This window comes from Folsomia candida, unplaced genomic scaffold (assembly GCF_002217175.1).
Source record: "Folsomia candida strain VU population unplaced genomic scaffold, ASM221717v1 Fcan01_Sc005, whole genome shotgun sequence".
Classification (NCBI taxonomy): domain Eukaryota; kingdom Metazoa; phylum Arthropoda; class Collembola; order Entomobryomorpha; family Isotomidae; genus Folsomia; species Folsomia candida.
The window spans coordinates 7,225,546-7,244,759 of record NW_019091197.1 but is presented as its reverse complement, the minus strand read 5'-3'; the positions used below and the strand labels follow the sequence as shown (position 1 = coordinate 7,244,759).

The 19,214-nt window shown below is 35.5% G+C and overlaps 1 protein-coding gene across 6 annotated transcripts; it reads left to right on the top strand.

The window, feature by feature from the left end:
* The first annotated feature begins 2,252 nt into the window (after positions 1 to 2,252).
* On the top strand, positions 2,253 to 5,524 carry LOC110850213. Of its 6 annotated transcripts, XR_002547951.2 has the most exons (7): positions 2,278 to 2,699; positions 3,062 to 3,205; positions 3,495 to 3,801; positions 3,869 to 4,197; positions 4,415 to 4,646; positions 5,161 to 5,258; positions 5,338 to 5,524. XR_002547951.2 is itself a non-coding variant. In XM_035852190.1 (3 exons), exons 1-3 carry the CDS (start codon positions 2,453 to 2,455, stop codon positions 3,424 to 3,426), a joined length of 486 nt encoding a protein of 161 aa, XP_035708083.1. In that variant the 5' UTR covers positions 2,253 to 2,452; the 3' UTR covers positions 3,427 to 3,487. The 6 variants fall into 6 exon arrangements, 1 of the variants encoding a protein (XP_035708083.1); XR_004835002.1 differs by having other exon boundaries at positions 2,271 to 2,699; positions 3,495 to 4,197; positions 4,415 to 4,717; XR_004835003.1 differs by having other exon boundaries at positions 2,272 to 2,699; positions 3,495 to 4,197; positions 4,415 to 4,672.
* The last annotated feature ends 13,690 nt before the right edge of the window (positions 5,525 to 19,214 follow it).

Below are 19,214 nucleotides of genomic sequence, written 5' to 3'. Positions count from 1 at the left end.
AACATTGCACTAGTTTGTAAAAATTTGTGACCGCTGTTGTAAAGTTTTATTACCGAGCTATTTAGTGATATATTAGTAATTTACAGGATTACTTATGTAGTTAATTTTATCCACCGAACAGAGACAACTTGGGGAACAATTCCACTGATTGAGTTTGAGGGGAAAAAATTAAACCAGTCGCTCATAATTCGTCGCTCCTTTGCCAAAAAAGTTTGACCTCGTGGGATCCAATGATTTTGAAGCGGCGCAATGTGACGAGTACGTTGATACGGTGATCGATTCTGTGAAACGTAAGGGGCAATTAACAAATTTAACTAAAAAATCTATGCCGCATGGTCCTGTAACGAAATTCATGCATATTCATATGTGTAGATAACGTGACACCGTTTTTAATTTAAAATCGTTGCCAACGTTACCAATTTCCGTGGTGAAAATATTATGGTTTTGCAGTAACTTAAAAAATTGCTCCAAACCAAGAAAAAGCGCTCGAGCCGAGTTTTTTTTACGAAATTTCACCAACCTTACATTTCCTTGCGCAATACAGCGAGCACATACATAAATGCAGATATTATGTATGCACATACATGTAATCATGGGCTAAAACCGGTCTAATTAATTAATTACGAAGCTTGTCGTTATGCATTACCGTAAAATTAAGCTCTAGGTAGAGCCCAGTAACTTTTCAAAACGTTGAACACCATACACCATTGGTCTCTGCCCGAATAGCAAATAGAGACAGAAAGTACGAAATTTAAAACCATACGCTTAAGGGGTTTGGTTTTATTGTGGAATTTTAGAATTGCAGGTATCCATTTTTTATGCACTTAGACCTTTTTAACATTGAGCATCGACTTTCACCGCATTAAAGTAGATATGTATACACTCAAAATAAAATTGTAACCACCGGTGTCAATATATGTATGACTTAACTGATATTTTCGAATATTTTTATAAAATTTTAATTTAAAATTGCCCCCAAATTGCGAATTTTATTTTGCATTTACGTGCAAAAAAACGTTTAAATTTAATTTTCCGAGGAGAATAGTTACACAGCTTGGCTTCCCATCCTGATGGAGCAGGATGACTCTAGACGGAAGGAGCTGGATCAGGTGCAGAAGGTTAAATCCAAGGAACAGTACATGGACAAGTTTGAGCAAATCGTGAAGGACAACGGGGGTCGTTTCCTCGTTGGAAATAAGTTAAGCTGGGCAGACATCTCCCTCGCCCATGTCCTCAACAGTGGGGAACTAAATCATGGGATACGATTTATTGACGAGTATCCCGCCCTCAAGGCCATGCACGACAATGTCATGAGCACTCCAGGGATAAAAAAAATGGATGGAGACGCGGCCGGATACCAAGTACTAAATTTTTGCGTAAGTATGGCGCAAGTTCTTGGTATATGTAAAATTTATTTCAGAACTTAATAATTTGTTATTTCTGAAATATTGAAAATAAGAAATTAATTAAATGTTGTTCAGCACAATGTTTCATTCGGAACAATTTTATTTTTATCGCGAAACTGCAACAAGCTTGTTCCGGCGCAAATAAACTAGACAAGTAAATAAACCTGTTCTGAATGTAAATTTCGCAATTTCACAAAAATAGCCTAAAACCATCAGCCTACCAGCAGGATGGAAGCAAGTTTCTAGAATATCGCTGAACTCCATACCTAAAGGTAATTTCATACTGTCCTCCATCATAAAAATGTTATGCAAATAAATATTTGACAAGTTTTTTTTAATTTTCAAAATCTGCAAAATTATCTAATTTTACAGTTGTTTTTGAAATTCCAGAAAAGCCTAATCCATAATACTATTTTTATGCATTGTAAAAAAATGTCTTCCAGAAAAATTGTTGCCTCATTGATAATACGTTAACATTGGCCATGTTTACTTTATACAAAAAATTATTTATGGATAATTTTATATGAACAAGACGGTCTATTATGCACGAAATCGTTAATTTAATGCAGTCATGTTTCCTAATTTATAGAAAAACAACAAAAGTTCGCTAATTTTGCAAATGGTCACAATTTATAAAAATTTTGCAAACATTTATCTGCATAACGTTTGCATACAGAGAAGCAGTAAAGTCATGAATGCATGCTGAGTGGTGGTTCGTTGTTAGGTAGTTTGTACGAAGTGTGTGTACGAATATCCATACACACTCATGCTGGATGACAAGTAGTTTCTACCCGGGTAGCTCAGTGAAGATTCAGTTCACCAGGTTGCTGTGTAAGTCCATATAGTAAGGCGCAAAAACCCGGAGAAATCTGGTTTCTATAGGATTCCCTAGAAACTTGGTGATATATTGATTTTCCACATGTGTAAACGCATATAAACAAGTTTATTCTCCCCTTTCTTAAAAACATCACCTTTCCTCTCGGATTTTTTTCCAGTTTTCTTATAAAGTAAAGAAAAATACATGCATTAAATACACTTGGAACATAATGTTTGGCGCTATTGGTGGGGTGACTGCGTGTGCAGCGGTGTATTCCGGTCATCCGAATAGTTTCCCATGTTCTAGTTTGGGTGGGAGTGGCAGTGGGAGTACGTTCGAATTCATTTCTACAGAAATTTCACTGCCGAATGGACGAGGACAGAAAGCAATTTGTGGAAACTTAAAACTCACTCAGCAAATTGGGTATAAACTGATTAAAATTGACACTAAAAAATTGGACAATTGGCATTATTATGGTAAGTTATACTACAATAAAATAGCTGCTTAATGGGGGTATTCATTATGAAAATACTTATAGTACGTGGAAACATTTTGGATTTAGAGCGAAATAATTTTACGAATTTTGCGTGTTTTATTCTGAGGTAGTGAATACCCTTAATGCAACTTTAAAAAACTAGTTTCCACAAATATGGCCTTATTATTTGCAATATTCTTTAAACCTTAAGTTTTTAAGCAAGAAAAATTCCCCAGCCTTGCAGGTTGGCGATTTAACTAATTACTTTTGGGATAATAATCTTGCTTTCGCCCCCATATTTCTGGACTACTTTATAAAAACAATGAGATTGCAACTTATCCTAAACATTTGATTCCTACTTAGCAATCGTGGTCGAACTGCAGGGTCACGTCACAAACGCAAAAGGAGAGAAATCATGCACCTATTTACGACAACTACTACCAGAGACGAATTCAGGATTGATTTGCCGTTCGAAGATTTTTTCATTGGTGTCTGGCCAAGAAAATGGTAAAATTCAAATATTATTTACGTGTTTCTTAGTCGAATTCATAATCAAAATAAAATTTGCAAAGTTGCCAAAATTTATGATGTAAGAAAATTGTTTGCAAATTTCTAAAGCACAAACATTTGCAGGCTTGGATTGGCAAAATATCTTGCAAAAAATGGGTTGCTATGGAATAGTACAAATTCTAAATTCCCCAATTTTTTTACTGACTCCATCTCATTGAAATTATAATCAGACTATTATTAATTAACTTGTATTTAATTTTTAATTAAAATTTGTCATTACTCGTAGGAATAAAGAAAGAACTCCATCGTGAAGAACTTCATCCATTCATTCTTGAACAAAATCCGGCCTCGTTCCCGTTCAAAATTCAACTGCCAGAACACAATTCCCAACTTCCGTCCAGCGTAGAGTGTGGTCGTTTTCGTATCGAATACTTCTTAGTGCCCTATCTCCGAATCGCGGCTATATTGAACTTGACCGAAGGGCGCTCCCCAGATTTCGCGGTCATAATTTAATCTCGTTTCAAAATGAGGGTGAAAAAATTAGTTGGATCAGGTCCACTAAAGAAATTAGTGTAATTTTCAGCTCTCCACAGGTCTTTTATAGGCTTAATTGCTTTAACCAAGGGATCATTTACGATGTGAATTTGCAAATTTTTGCAGAAAATTTAGACCAAGTTGAAATATCTTGTGGGGTCGCGGTCGTATAAAAAATTACGAGAGGAGGGAGAACTCTTAGAGAGTTGATCATCGATTCTAAATCAGAGTCGAAAACGGTGGGAGGACAAAACTTGGGATTTTCTGGAAAGCTGTGGGACTCAAAGAGCAGAACTGGGGGTGACAAGGTTTTGCTGACTTCATCTAACCAAGATGGGGAGATGGGGTTAAAAATCCAGCATTTTTTGAGGGGAAGAATTTAAATGTTCCGGGCTTATTCATGATGAGGCCTTCAATTGCTGGGTAACCAATCTAGCAAGTGTTGCGAAATACAGGTTAGGAATAAGGAATACTAAATTTAGCATATTTATCAACGTCAACGTTTTAGTTTTATGTTAAGTTTTGTTCTAAATTAGGAAGATATATATGTATATCAATTTTGGTGTACGGCGGAAAGCACTATACAACTTTGCAGCTAAATTTTTTTGTAAATAATAGTAATAATGATGATAATAATAATGATAATTATAATGTGTTGGATGGATTTTACAGTTCAAGATAGACTTTTCGGACGGATTGTGCGACTCGAAATTGCAAAATTTGGAAGGAGAGGAGGAAATATTTTTTGGGACAGGAAGACTTGGGGACGACGTTGACGCCGTGGCGCCAGGAACATTGTCCAGAATATTGAGATCCCACTCCGTGTCCTCCCTGCTTTCTCTCTGGCCACCATCCTATTCTCGTGCAGTGTCACGGCGAGGATCGTTAATGTCGTTGGAAACATGTCAGTTATTGAGCAGTATTTGCAAAGTATTTAAATAACTTTGAAGGTTGGGAACAAGCCTGTTGTACCAGGTAGGCTCCAGTTGTAGAAAACGGCCGCCAATTAGTGCCGAGACTGGTAATTCGGGCCCTTCGCCGGCCCCAAAAATTAAAACCTGAAAATTACATGTTTTTTTGTTTGCATAATTTTTGTCAAGGTCAGACACCATAAAATATAATTAAATGTTTTCTTAATTCAATTTAAATAATGATTTAATTTAATAATTTTGATTTTTTGCGTCAAAATTTGCAGGGATTGGAACGGTAACCAATTATATTTTATGGTGTTTGACCTTGACAAAAATTATGCAAACAAAAGAACATGTAATTTTCAGGTTTATTTTTGGGGCCGGCAAAAGGGCCCGAATTTTTTGTTTCGGCACTGAATCTGCGGCCATTTTCTACAACTGGAGCCTACCTGGTACAATAGGCTTGGTTGGGAAGTTAAACTTTGGTTTCGAATATGTTGGTTTCAGTACCTCCACATTATGAGGATTTATGCTCTGGTGGAAAAGATAAGGGGACCTAATTGATACGGAGGTTATCTGTATGATGCGAAGACTATTAATAGCAGGTAAATTAAATTACTTAATTGACTTAATTGAATGACTAAAGTAGCTAAATTTTATTCTAAGTCATATCTGAATTTACAGATAAGCCTCTTGCGTACAAATGAGACGAATTTTGAGCGAAATTGAAATATAGTCGGATATTAAAAACACATGTACAAATTACTGTATGAGGAACGATACATTTTGATTTTATTGAACGTTTTAAAAGTTTATACTATATGCTATTCATGCATGTATGTAAATTATAAGGTAAAAGTATTACTATTTATGTATGCAAAGGACGAGTGAAAGCGACAACAATGTGTTACCGTGTTTCGTAAAAAAGTTTTTAATTATCCTAAAAACCTGTATCACGGGAATGACAATTTCAAACAATGCATTCTTCAAGCAAAACCCCTGCTCAGGTAATACAGAAAAATACTCCAACACGCACAAGACATTGTGGACGTCTTTCTGTGTCGCTCTCCCGTTCTTACTTTACATTCTCTAACTTCATCACCACCACGGTTTCACTAGCTTACTTTACCTCAATTCATTCATCACAAACATCAGGCACATATATGTTACTGTATCCGATCTCGCTCTAATAAACGATTGATAAAAAATTGAGTTTGTGTACTTCTTGCACACACTAACCCGAACTTCTCCTCGGTATCGATCTCTCATTCTTACACTTTGCTAGTCACCTCCCCGAGTCAAATCCCATACATTGATTACGCACAGACTACCCGGAGCAATAAAGCTCACTTAACCAACGCATATCTGAATTGCGAGCGGAAATCCCCGACCACCTGTTGCTAAGCGTGGTGTGACACCAGACACCACGAAAAGTTCCTAAATTAAGAGGCCTGTGCACAAATTATGGCATACATTTCATTCCATTTATTTTTTATAACTGGCTATATTGGTGACAAACTATGTCATCATGTAGAAGAGTTGTGTGCTAAAAATTGAATACAAAGTTTTCGAAGTCATGCATATATGAAAGGCCCATAGTGAAACTGGGGAATCAATGTAGCTTATTAACACCACCCTCGATTTTCTTACTCATTTCATTCCAGTAGCTAATTGACATATTTCATTTGTCACCTCTGGTTTTGCACAAAAATTATCACGATAATTTACTAACAATGGAAAAATCAAATCCGACCGAGGGCTACCCCTGTAGCGAGATCTTGGACATTTTGGACCCTGAGGATGACTGGGAGGCCGTGGAGAGGGAGCTCTTTATGTCCGAATTTTTGGAACATAATGAGGGCGAAGTGATCATGGCGACGGTTATTCTGTCTTTGGGGACGCTCTGCTTGTCCCTTCTCGTATATTTACAAACCTATCTGTAAGGACATATCTCCAGGTCTTTCATCTTTTTGTAGTTACGTCAGTTTTAGAGGAAAATTATCCGGTAAGTTGATTAAAATGGTTTATGTGTGAATTTTAGGGGTCGACCCTTTTACATTTCCATAATTTACCTGTCCACCGTGACAATAAATTATTCAATTCAGAGAATTAATATAATTGAGTTTAGTTTCCTTCTTATTTTTACAGATTTCGACCTCCCAACAAATTGCTAAAATCCGAGTAAAGCTTATATCTCAAAATGTACAACTTTGTCTCAACCTGGAACTGACAACGGTCAACTCAATAAATACCTGGGAAGGATTCGTTTAAACAAATTTATCACAGGAACTCAATGCGCTTAAGGAGGAATGAGGGTATTTAATATATTTTAAATATATGCTTTAATATATTTACATATATATTTTATATGTAATTTAATTTATTTTAATATAGTATTTAATATACTTATACGCATGTACTTACATACATCGACACGCATAAATATGAAACAAGTAAAAGTACAACTCATAACGAATTATGTTTAAACGCAACAAAAAAATTGGATTTCAACCTACTAACCTAACCTGTAATTCCTTTACCACCTATTCTAAAACAGTTATTAATTTACTTTACAAAAATTTATCACGAGAATAGTTACTAATTATTAGTAGTTGCAATTAGTTCTAGCAATTAGTATGAAACCGTATAACTTTATAATGAATAAAAAATATCCAATTGAATCAGACATGGTGGTCTATATAACGACATGGTGGTCACTAAAAATTATTGTAATCAGTTACAATAAGTATATAATGAAGTTTCGGTGAACAGTTTCTACCCAGTGGGCGACAAATTTGCTTAAATTTATTTATTTGCACACTTTCATTCCATAGTGTGGAATGACTGGGTTATCTTGCCTATATACAGTAATCTCGGTAAATATCTTTCTGCCTGCAGTAAGTCTATTACCACGAATTTTTGAAGGCTATGAGGAAGCACTGGCTAATTTATCGGTCTAACTATTAACTATAGTTCGAATGAACTAAACCAATCTACAACATAATTTTATTATTTGAATTTGAATTTTGAATTTAAAATGATTTATTATTCCTTCTGAGGCCACTCGGGCCCATAAAGGAGCATAAATAATAATTTATTAAAGAATAAACAAAATGAGTTCCTTATCTCTTCCTGATTAATATAATGAGAATAATGATGTGTTATGCATGGAGTGTGCGCAAGAGGGTATAATTTTATTATTAATTTGTGATATTCTACTGCGCACAAAATTTGGAGGCATTTAATTCAAAACGTTGAACGGGAAGTATGGCAAGACAACACGAATGCCCCTGGTCGAATATACATTAATTATTTTATAAAAAATTTAATACATCATATTCAAAATTAAAATTAATTCTGAATGTAATCAATGCTTAATGCAAATGTTTTGGTAGTGCGATATATGTACGTTTTTTGATCCAATAAGGATTATTATTTACGCATGTAAATTACACTTGGACATTCTTTCTTTTAATTAGAATTAATTAGAATTTCTAATTAGAATTTTTAATTAGAATTTCTTTTGATTCTACCAGTAACTCAGACTTTCAATTACCAACAATGATAATTACCCATTACCACATTAAACTAATTGGCTCAAATTTGAATGCACTAATTAAGAATGGAAAAATCGTCCTCGTCCCCATCTCTTGACAATCGGACAAGCCCTCGTTTACACTTGTACCGAATGTTCTGCACATAAAGCTAGTTGTGCCCATCAATAAACACATTCACCACATCAAAATACTTGACGAGATTCTGTTCCTCGCCGAAAAGAGTAATAACTGTTCGTTCAAAATTAATATGCAGTAAAGTCTTCAAAACTATTTAAAAGGCCAACTGGCCTAAGTTGCTGATTGACAACGAATGATCGGAAAAGGATATTTATTCTTCTGCATAAATTGATTTAATATATTTTCTTGTATACATATATTCCGAAGACCATGTATAGATCATTCATAAATCAGGGACTAAATAATCGTTCTAATGTTGATGCTTGGTTATTTGTTGACAATGTACATGGTTACAGTGATAAGTACTAAGGTAAGGACTATGGGAACCCGATCACTTTGAACTTTATCAGCGGGCTGCTCGAAAAACGGTTTTAGAAAACCAAATTTATTGTGTAATATTATACAGATATCTAACTACGAATCCTGAAAGTTTCAGAAGTTTTTGATGGAAGACAAATTTTGTACACGATTTCAAAGCGAAGAATTCGCGAAATGAGTTTTATGTAAGCACAAAAATTCGTTTTTCATAGATGAGGATAATACCTGACTGCAATTCAAGGAAGAGGGGTGTATTTGTGCAAAAATTAAAACCTACGCAAAAAAGTATGTAGAATCCGAAAATGTTAACCTCAAAGAAGCACAATGACAACAAAACACCATAATGACCCCACGAAATTTAAAAACGATTAATTTGTTTTATGAAAAGTTCCCATGAACGTCCGTGTCTGGTGTGGCAAAGATGTTAAAGACCAATACAAAGTATTTGCATCAAATGAAAGCTCATAAATCGAGGGTCAAATCGTATGAAAAAAATGTCCAGAGAAATACACGGAAGCTCAAGAAAAAATGGTAAACGCAACACGTCCCAAGCTTTGCAGCAAAATTACTCCAAAAGGTTGGAGCATTCACGACGAGTCATACTTCTTTAAAACCCTGGACGAAAATCCGGGAAGGACATTTTCTTACCCCAAATTCCCCAATCTAGCGAAAACCAACGCGAAAATAACATGTTCGTCAAAATTTCTCAAGAAATCTCCAGTTTAGCAGGCATTGGATTAATTTGGCCATATTCCAGACCCTTGCGTCTGTGATGGTTTTATGAACTTAGGAGATTCACGCTCAGACAGTTGCGCGATTTCGGTTTTGGCAAAACCTCGATGGAGGACGGGATCATGTTGGAGGTCGCCGAACTCATCGAGGGTCTTGCCGGGATGGCTGGGCAGCCTGTGTGTGACGTCAAGGAGCGGCTCCAGGTTGAAGTGGTGAACGCCTTGTGGGCCATTTGTACCGGGATCAGGCACAAACATAGCGATAAAGAGTTGATCCATATGACGGTGAAGACTAATGAGTAAGTCGGGCAAAAATGTGGGATTAAAGGTGCAAAAATTAACATTTAATTTAAACTTAAAAGTTTAAATTAAATTGTAAAAAAACTATGGTAAAACTAAGATAAAACTAACTTAAAAGCTTAAATTAAATTGATTCCGTCTAAAATCGAACTGCACACATTTTAAAATTTAGTTTTTTTACATACTAATAATTTAAAACTTTGGTATTCTTTGTGTCTTACCGTAACTCGTAAAATAATTTACAAAGAAAAAATAAGGGGTCAAGCTTATTGATAAGGCAAAATCGTGACCTGTGTAACGCAATTTTTAAGAAAGAAAAGCTTAGGTACAAAATCTCGTAACCTTCGTAACTTATTTTACGATAGGAAGAAATGATTACTAAAAAAGTATTCATAATCCACATTTGTGTTATATAATAACTAGCCTATAAGCCCGTCTTAAAGACGGGCCTCATTTTGTTTAACAGTAATGTAACAAAATTTAATTATAGCGTTGTACAACTGATTGGTCTCAATGAAAATTATATTTACGGTGTTAAATAAAAGCAGTAATGTAATAATCAAATAATGTGGCCATGACAATATTAGGCTTGTTTAATATTTTGTGTTATTCCTGCTAAGCCATTTTTTAGCCTTTCCAAGGAATTTTTTAACGCACTAAAGAATTTTTTTAAGGTTGCTAGAGAATTTTTTCCACTTTGCTAAGGAATTTTTTTAAGGTTGCTGAGGCATTTTTTCAACGATGCCAAGGAATTTTTTTGACGTTGCTAAGGAATTTTTTAAGGTTGTCAAATAAATTTGGTGCGCTGGCACCTTCTATTCATAAGAATCAGAATGTGAATGAGAATGAGAATGGGAATCAGAAGGATAATCAAAAATCGAATCCGTTCTCTGATTGGTTGAGCTAGAATCCCAACAGCCAATCAGAATGCTGGAATGTCACGGAAAATTTCACGGGACGGACTTTTCGAAATTATAATATAGATTATTGTTTTTATAAATAATTGTATCGAATTTTAAATATTTGCTACAATACATTTTATTGAGTTCAAATATTCCGGGCAATTTACTACTTACTTAATTTATAAATTAATTTATAAAGTTTTTCTGTACTGCTAAAAATGTGTATTTTTTTGCAAATAGTTGCAAAAAAAATTATTACTTATTTAATACTTATTTATTTATTACTTATTAGAGTTACTTATTTGTTTCCTTTAGCGCCTTCCAGGGAATCTTGGAGGGTGGAGGGTTCATCATATTTATGCCCTGGCTGGTCAAACTCTTCCCCAAATTGGTGGGGTATGACAAGCTGAAAACCCAAATTTACAATTTGGCCAGCTACATGCGAAAACCAGTTACCGACCATAAAAAGACGAGACAGGATGATTTCGATAGGTGAGAAATATTTTTCTGCATTTGCACTTTTACATACATACTAACATTAAGTAATAAATTGCAAAATGCTAATTTTTTTAATACTTCGTCAGAGATTTCACTGACGTGTTTCTAAAAGAAATCTCGAAAACCCAAGTCTGCATTTATGGGAAAATTGGGAGGTAATTACTTAAATAAATAAATTGGGCGTAGTCAAGACAACGTTCTATTTCATAGAGAGACTCATTTAACAAACTTTAAAAAGTTTGCAATATATAAAAAAGTAAAAAATCTATTTATTTCTAAAAACTCATATTTTACTATTGATTCCATCGATTTCTGTAATTTCGCTGGTTATGGTGAAAATGAGTTTGTGAAACAATTTACGAGATGTGAAGATAAAGGGGAAAAATCCCATACTTTTCTACCACAAGGTTTCCGACATTTCGCAAAGTTATATTCAATTTGCGAAATATGCGAAAGTTGACGAGAGTAGGCTCATTCAAATTTTTAAGATAAAACGTATTTATTTATTTTTCCCAACTATTCAGAGGACAACCTTGTGGCAACTTTGGGCGATTTATATTTCGCCGGAACGGACACGACGTCCACCATGTTGGCCTGGCTGATGATGTACCTCAGCAAATTCCCCCATGTCCAGACCAAGTTTCACGAGGAAATTGAATCCATTACGGGAAATAGTAGACCCACCACAATTCAGATCGATCAAAGTAAGTACCGTAAATATTCTATTTATAGCCGGGGCTAAAATCCAAAACCGGGTTTGCGAGATTCGGCTATAATTAGAGACCCGGCCAAAATTTTGTTATCCTTGCCTACAGACCCGGCCATAAAATGGAGACCCGGCTATAATTAAAATAGGGCTATAAATAGAGTATTTACGGTAGTACGGTTTGCAAAATTTTTCTACAGGATTTGTGAATAATTTTAAATTTAAAATGTTCCCCCTTTTGAAATGCAAATATTTACACGCTCAATTCCATATGAACAATGCGATGGGGTGAAGTGCTATACTTCATGATTTTGTTAAACTTTTGAAATTATGAAGTACAGCCAATTTTTTTCACCCAGTTTGAATTTGTCAAAATGTTTGACGTCAAACATAAGAAATTCACAATTTTTATCACTCCGAGAGAATTAAAGCCGAGTTGATTCCTCCGTTTAAACCCTTTTTTAAGTTTTTGGCTAAAATATTTTTTCAAGTTTCAACCATCGCATAAATTGCGTCAAGAAATGTGGGTCGTACACATTGACGTGAATGTTATACTTGCAAAATTTCAACAAAATTCGAGTTACCATCGCAATCTGAGTATATATTTAACACCAGATTTCTACTTATCACGTTATTACCACGTACTCCTCCCAATCCGGTTTTTTCATTGACTAATCAAAAATATCACAACGCGACAAATCAAATTTTCGACCAATCGAAAAATCGGATTGGGAAGAGAACGTGAAGTATAAACCTGGCGTAAAGTATCGTTAACTGGATAAAGCGTAGATTTACTCTGGATTGAGGGTAAATACTTTCCCAAGTTTAGAACTGCATTTACTATTCAAATCGGTGGCATAACTTTTGACTCATCGTTCCACCAGAATGCCCTACACGGAAGCCCTTGACGCTCCGATTTTCGACCATTACTCTGCATCCCGTACCTCGAAGCTTACATTAATAAGATAATTAAGTTTATATCTCATTTTTGAATTCTCCGTGGTAAGTAATTTTCTCGTATTTAAAACTTAAGTGAATATTTTCTGTATAACTTTACCTCCCAATTTAATTTTTTTTTAAATTTTTTTGAGCTTACTATGAGAAATAGGACTAAATTTAAAAAATGCACCATTCGTGTTTACCACGTTGTAATATCGTTCATTCTTGCAGGGAAGGGTTAATTTCCAACGTCACCGTCAATCATAAATAATGGCCACGACCAACGTTAAAAGATGGGGTTGCCATCACTGCTCAAAAAGGTTTAATACAATATCCCATCTGGATAGACATCTCGACATTCACGACCCAAATGGAAAAGTTAAACGCGAGGTATATATATTTTTTTTAATCCACTGCCTAACAATCTTCAACCGCCTTTTACATACTTATTTAAGAATTTTCGAGCACTTCAAAATAAACAATAAATATTCACAGATGTGTAGTAAACTTCTAAAAAATCGCAGCTGCCTCCCCTCCCACATCCACGGCAACCGAGAAAGTCTGCCATGTGACGTTTGCGGCCGAGTCTTTGATTTTCCTCAGGGTTTACGACGACACATAAAAATTGTTCACAGTACGACGAAACGAAAACGGATATCCTGCACTTTTCCGGATGTCACAAAACATTTTCGTGTAACGGAAATCTCACGATACACTTTAATACGGAACATTCCGCAAATCCCGTCCAATACCCATGCCCCCTCTGTGGGCAGGAATTCAAAAGTAAGGGCAACTTGGATCAGCACATAAGGGCCCATACGACAGAGAAACCACACAAGTGCCCAACATGTGGGAGGAGTTTTGTTCAAATGGCTTATCTGAGAGTTCATCAGGTGCGTAAAGTGTTTATTCAGATATATTTAATTATCATAATTTATGATTTAGATAACTGATAAATTCGTCTAGTTATCATAAATTAATTTAATTTCCTTGCAGGCATCCCACATGGATAATTCTGCACGAAAAAGGTTTCCTTGTTCATTATGTCCACGGACATTCTTACAAAAGAACAGCGTCCAGACTCATATAAAATATTTTCATTAAAAATCCGAAAAGTTTTCGTGTGACTTTTGCACTTTCAAAACTAAGCACAAGTGCAGCTTAGCAGCTCACATGAAAAGAAAGCATAATCCTGGATCGAAACGGTTTGGCTGTTATTTTTGTGGAAAAAAATTTATCGTTTTTAGTGATTTGGTAAAGCACTGCGGCGGCATGCATACGTTTGAGAAATGTATAAAGGGTGTTCCTTCTCGCCATTATTTGGAACTGTGAATATGTAGTTATGTAGTAAATGTGGATATGTAGTTTTTGATATATTTCTTTTGTAAGTATGTATTTTAATAAACAAATATAAATTTCCTCAATTTTGAAGTGTACGTGGTTGTGTTGGTATTCCTTTGGAAGCTGTTTGGTGCGACGTTTTTTTCTTAGGGTAAACAATAGTTAGCAACCTGTATCCACCTTAGGTCAACGACGCGGATTTTGATGGCGGTCTTGACTCGCCGCCGAGAAAATTTTTGGGAGCGAAATCTCAGTAACTTGGGCAAATACATCAACCTTCTTTAAATTTTTGTCAAGCTGGTTCTCGTTGGTGAAGTAATAAAATTCCTTCGGGACGTAAAATTAATTTATCAGCAATTGCTTAAGATTTTTTCGTTTGAAATTATATAATTCCTGATATCTCACTTTTCCCACGCAAAATGATTTTTAGAATCATTTAATATGATTTTAATGTATTCTTTTAAGTACAGAACAAAAAGGTGCCACAGTCTTTGTGATTATAGAAGAACATTCTTGTACATTGGCCTGGGAAGTCAAATGTGTACTTAACATTAATTGTCTGCTTTCGTTTTTGAACAAATTGTTGTGTATGTTGATATACGTTTATTTTCAAACTTTCGCAGCTCGTTGGAAGCATTTACATAGTTCCTTTAAAAGGCAATGCGGAAAAAATGAGCCCGTTATCAGTGCCGCCCACTTACCTATTTCATGTTTTGAATATTTTCGTTTTAGACTATTATGGACAGGGTTCGGAAAAACACAGGGTTTTAATCGAAAATAATAAAACCCATGGGTTTTAATGGGTTTTACCATGTTAAGTGGGTGGTTTTATTTGGTTTTAATGGGTTTTATTGGGTTTTATTGGGTTTTATTAGGTTTTTAGTAATAACGTGACAAAAATAATTCGTAATTATTGTAAATTCAATCCCAATCATATAAAACCCCTTTGTCCATATTGGAATTTGTATCGATTCCGAAATTATTTTTTTAATAAAATTTGAAATCTGTGATGCTAAAGGAAATTGTTGATTTCTTCGGGATTTTCATATATTATAATAGTGATGAAATAAACCCTCCAAACGATATAAAAAAGTAGCGTCAGCGTGGTCAGTTTCCTTTCCTAATTTTCCTTTTCTTTCCTAAGTTTCCTTCCTTTCCTAGGTTTCCTTTAAAATGACTCCCCATATGAAACTTAAGTGTTTTTTGACCCAATGACCCCGACGACGACGTCAAAGGTCAAAAATATTGGCGTCGTTGAACTCATGGCAAAATTTCCTTTAAAATGACTCCCCATAAGAAAATTAAGTGTTTTTTGACCTAATGACCCCGACGACGACGTCAAAGGTCAAAAATATTGGCGTCGTTGAATTCGTGGCGAAATTTCCTTTAAAATGACACCCCATATGAAAATTAAGGTTAAATTTGATTTTCGACCACACCCCCAGGTACTGTGGGGGGTGGTTCGATTGACCCGATTATCGAACTCGACCGAGAACTAAAAATTAGAAGCACAATGGCGAAAACTGCGTTTGATTTCGTTGAGGCGTTCTCGAGATATCCTGCTTACAGACGCACAGACAGACGGACGGACGGACGGACGGACAAAACGATCACATAAAGTAGCTGACGCAACTTTATAATTGCTTATAGGTGAATTGGGATAACGTCTTCTAATGTATAGGAGATATATTTAACTTTTAGAATGTAGTTTTAAGGTAAAACTCAATTAAAACCCAATAAAAACCAATAAACCCCATTAAAACCCAAATAAAACCCAACCCATTAAAACCTAGGTCGGAATACCCTGATTTTGGAAGCGAATAAACATTTTCAGTCCGTAATTTATAGTTTGTGGAAATTCTTATAATTTCGAACGGTGGTACTTAATTTGCAAGTAAATACCCTCAGGCTGCTGAATAAGGTGTCTGTGCTTTGATAGCCGGAAATTCAAACACAAGATAATTTTATACCCTACAGTGCAAAACCGATAACCTTTTTTATATTATGCTGAAGTGCTGGGTGCACTTGAAGGGTCTCCCGTTGTGTGTACGTCTATCACGTGACTCCTTAAGATGCTCTTGCTTTTAAAAGAAATGTCACACTGGTCACATTTCCAGGGTTTTTGACCGTTTTTTTCATGCCGAGATCGGTGGGCTACGAGTTTTGTGTACGTTTTAAACGATTTCTTACAAGAAAATGGGCACTTGAACGGATTTTGTATAGTGTTGAGTCGCATATGGTTACTCGAATTATGGACGGGGTTTTTCTTGGCCAGGTTTTGTGGCAGAAATAGCAAGAGTTATAAGCCTTTGGAAGTGGCAGTTTAAATATGTAAATTTTTAAAATATCGGTTTAGCTTATTTAGATAATTATGTATTTATTAAGGGGATCACTTTCTGTTAGACTATTAAATATGTGAAAGTCTTGCTGGCTTATTTTATACGAATAACTGGACACAAGGTTACTGGCTGGTGGAGAAAAGTGGACTAAATAAAATTCAGTATTTCATCCAAATACATAAAGTCATGGGCAAATTAGAGGTGAAATCATGACATGGGGTTACATCCCTCTCGTAGTAGGCAAACATGGGTATGTATGTATACATATAGTTATGTATGTGTAACTTATTTATGACGCGTCGGGGACGAAAATATATTACGTCGTGATTTTAGTGAGTGGGTGGTTTTTTTCCTATTTGTCTTTCCCATGTCAAAATTCCCTAGTATTTATGCAGGGTGGGTGTGGGTGGGTGGGTGATAAAATCGAAAATTTTGATGACGTAATATATGATAAGCCAATACCATAAATTATGAGATTTTTTACCATTCCCACCCCCACGCTCTCTTGTTTTGCGTTACGCCCCTTTTTAACATGTGGCGCTACTTGTTGGCCTGTCTCGAAACCCCATTCCCTCCACTCGCCTGGGACGTAAGTTATGGACGTTCTTGAGATAAGTATGTGAGTGACGTGGCGAGGGTCTTTTCTCCTAGGATTAAAAAGGTTGATGGAATTTTGGTTCTAACACTGGCAAGAATTTTCAGACCAAAATAACCCAACTCGCAATGACAAATATGCAGCCAGTACATGATAACTTGGCTACATAAAAAATATTAGTGTGAAATGTAAATACGTAATTTTGCAGAGTCATTTACATACATTGCGAATTGTGTCGTTGTCAATTTCGAATTGTGCGAATTGTGTCTCACAGTTGCGAATTGTGAGATTTTACTCCAATCGGTTGCTTTCTAGTAGAAATGATTACCGCGATGGTAAAAATTTAGTGACAAATATTTTCCAAGGGTTATTATCCCAGCATAGTTTCTTACTTATCCACTTATTGTTTAACTTATGATTAGTGTATTGTCCAAAAATTGGCGTTTTTTGCTTCGCAGTGCAAGAAATGAAGAAAACACTGATCCGCTCCTTTAAATTTGATCGATCGTGTCCAATACTTTTAGACAAAGTGGAAACCCCGCGTTAAAAGTCGCTCTTCCTTTTTCGGATAAGATGACATTTTTCGTTCTTAAAATATGCATTGTTCTGTGCACCCAGAGTGATTCATTTCATTTCAACCTTTATTCGAGTGTAAATGGATATCAGTTTAACAAGAAAACTGGTTTAAAAACCATGGCATAAAATAGCTACAACTCTATCCATAACTAGGAACTACAAACTAATATAAACTTTAGTAATAATAAAAATGATTATTACGGTTCTTGATCAAGAGTTCAAAGAGTGAATCTCTCCCAAGGTACGCTCACAGATTTGGGGGCAACTGGTGTCAATCGATCACAAATTTAATTAGCATGAAATTTGCTAATGAAACTATCTGCCAATGCGCGGAGTTATCCCATAAATTAGACAAACTCGTAACAAAATCAATTGCTTGTGAGCCACTCTGGTTTGCCACGATATGGTAATAAATCAATATCACATAGCGTCGGACTAATTTGAAAACAAACCGTGGGTTCGATTTCTGGCAGTATTTGGGGGTTGATCTTGACTCATCATTAGATTTTAAACAACACTTCAAATCGGTAAATAAGCGTATTTCGGGTAATCTGGGCTATCTGTATTGTTTAAAACGTTATTTAAATGAAAAAGCCATGTCAATTATGTTAAATAGTCATGTACACTCGATAGCTGATTATAGTATTGACATATTGGCCACGCAAACCACGCCAATACTTGACACTATACAAAGTAAAGAGGACCGTTACCTAAACTATTTTTAACCTATCATTGCGAAGAAATCAAGATTACGAAAATCTCGATGTTATAAAGATTTCAGACACAAGATATGTATAACTGACCTCCGCACAAAATGTAATTCGTTAACATTAACTGAGAGGAGAGATAGATCTTTTTTTACTTAAGTATGCATTTAAGAACCTATTGCATCTGAAATCTGTATCATCAAATAGACGTACGTTCCCTTTGTTAACCCTTCCCACAACGAGAACGACATTCGCGCAGAAAAGTATTAATTACCGTTCAATTAAACTTTGGAACTCTTTGCCACGTGATTGGGAAGGGAATTTGAGTTATCCAAAATTCACACAAATGTGTCGCTAATGGTTAATTACTCGACGTAATGACGAAAATATCTATTATTAAGTAATGAGTTTAGTTAGTTAGTTAAATGCCTATAGACAATTAGCTTATTGTGTCATGAGTTGTAAACCAGTTTGTGCTAACTGATATTTATTGACACACGAATAAAGGTTATCAAATCAAATCAAATCAAATTCCCACCCATTCCCTATCCTACGTAGTCATGTTAGGCTTAACACGGATACGATAGGAAACCAAAAAATGACTCACCTTTTTAGCCCGAACCAGGGCTTATGTAATTGTCATGTCCGTCCGTCTGTCTGTCTGTCTGTCTTTCGATAACTCCCGAACGGGTTGACCGATTGACTTGAAACTTTTACCATATGCATATTGGACAAAGTTAGGAACCGAGTTCGAAGATGGGCTAAATCGGTCAAGTGGTTGACCGGTGGGGGTCATCTAGGTGGGTGGGGTATTATGCACCAAAATTTCAAAATTGCGGTAGAAAGCTGAAATTTGGTACAAAGCTTGTTATGCG

Bases quoted from the DNA above. Each gene is read 5' to 3' on its own strand.
- LOC110850213 (XM_035852190.1), top strand. From the start codon at position 2,453: ATGTTTGGCGCTATTGGTGGGGTGACTGCGTGTGCAGCGGTGTATTCC. The intron at 2,700-3,061 runs GTAAGTTATACT...ATTCCTACTTAG, and splicing joins GGACAATTGGCATTATTATG to CAATCGTGGTCGAACTGCAG. The intron at 3,206-3,331 runs GTAAAATTCAAA...AAACATTTGCAG, and splicing joins GGTGTCTGGCCAAGAAAATG to GCTTGGATTGGCAAAATATC.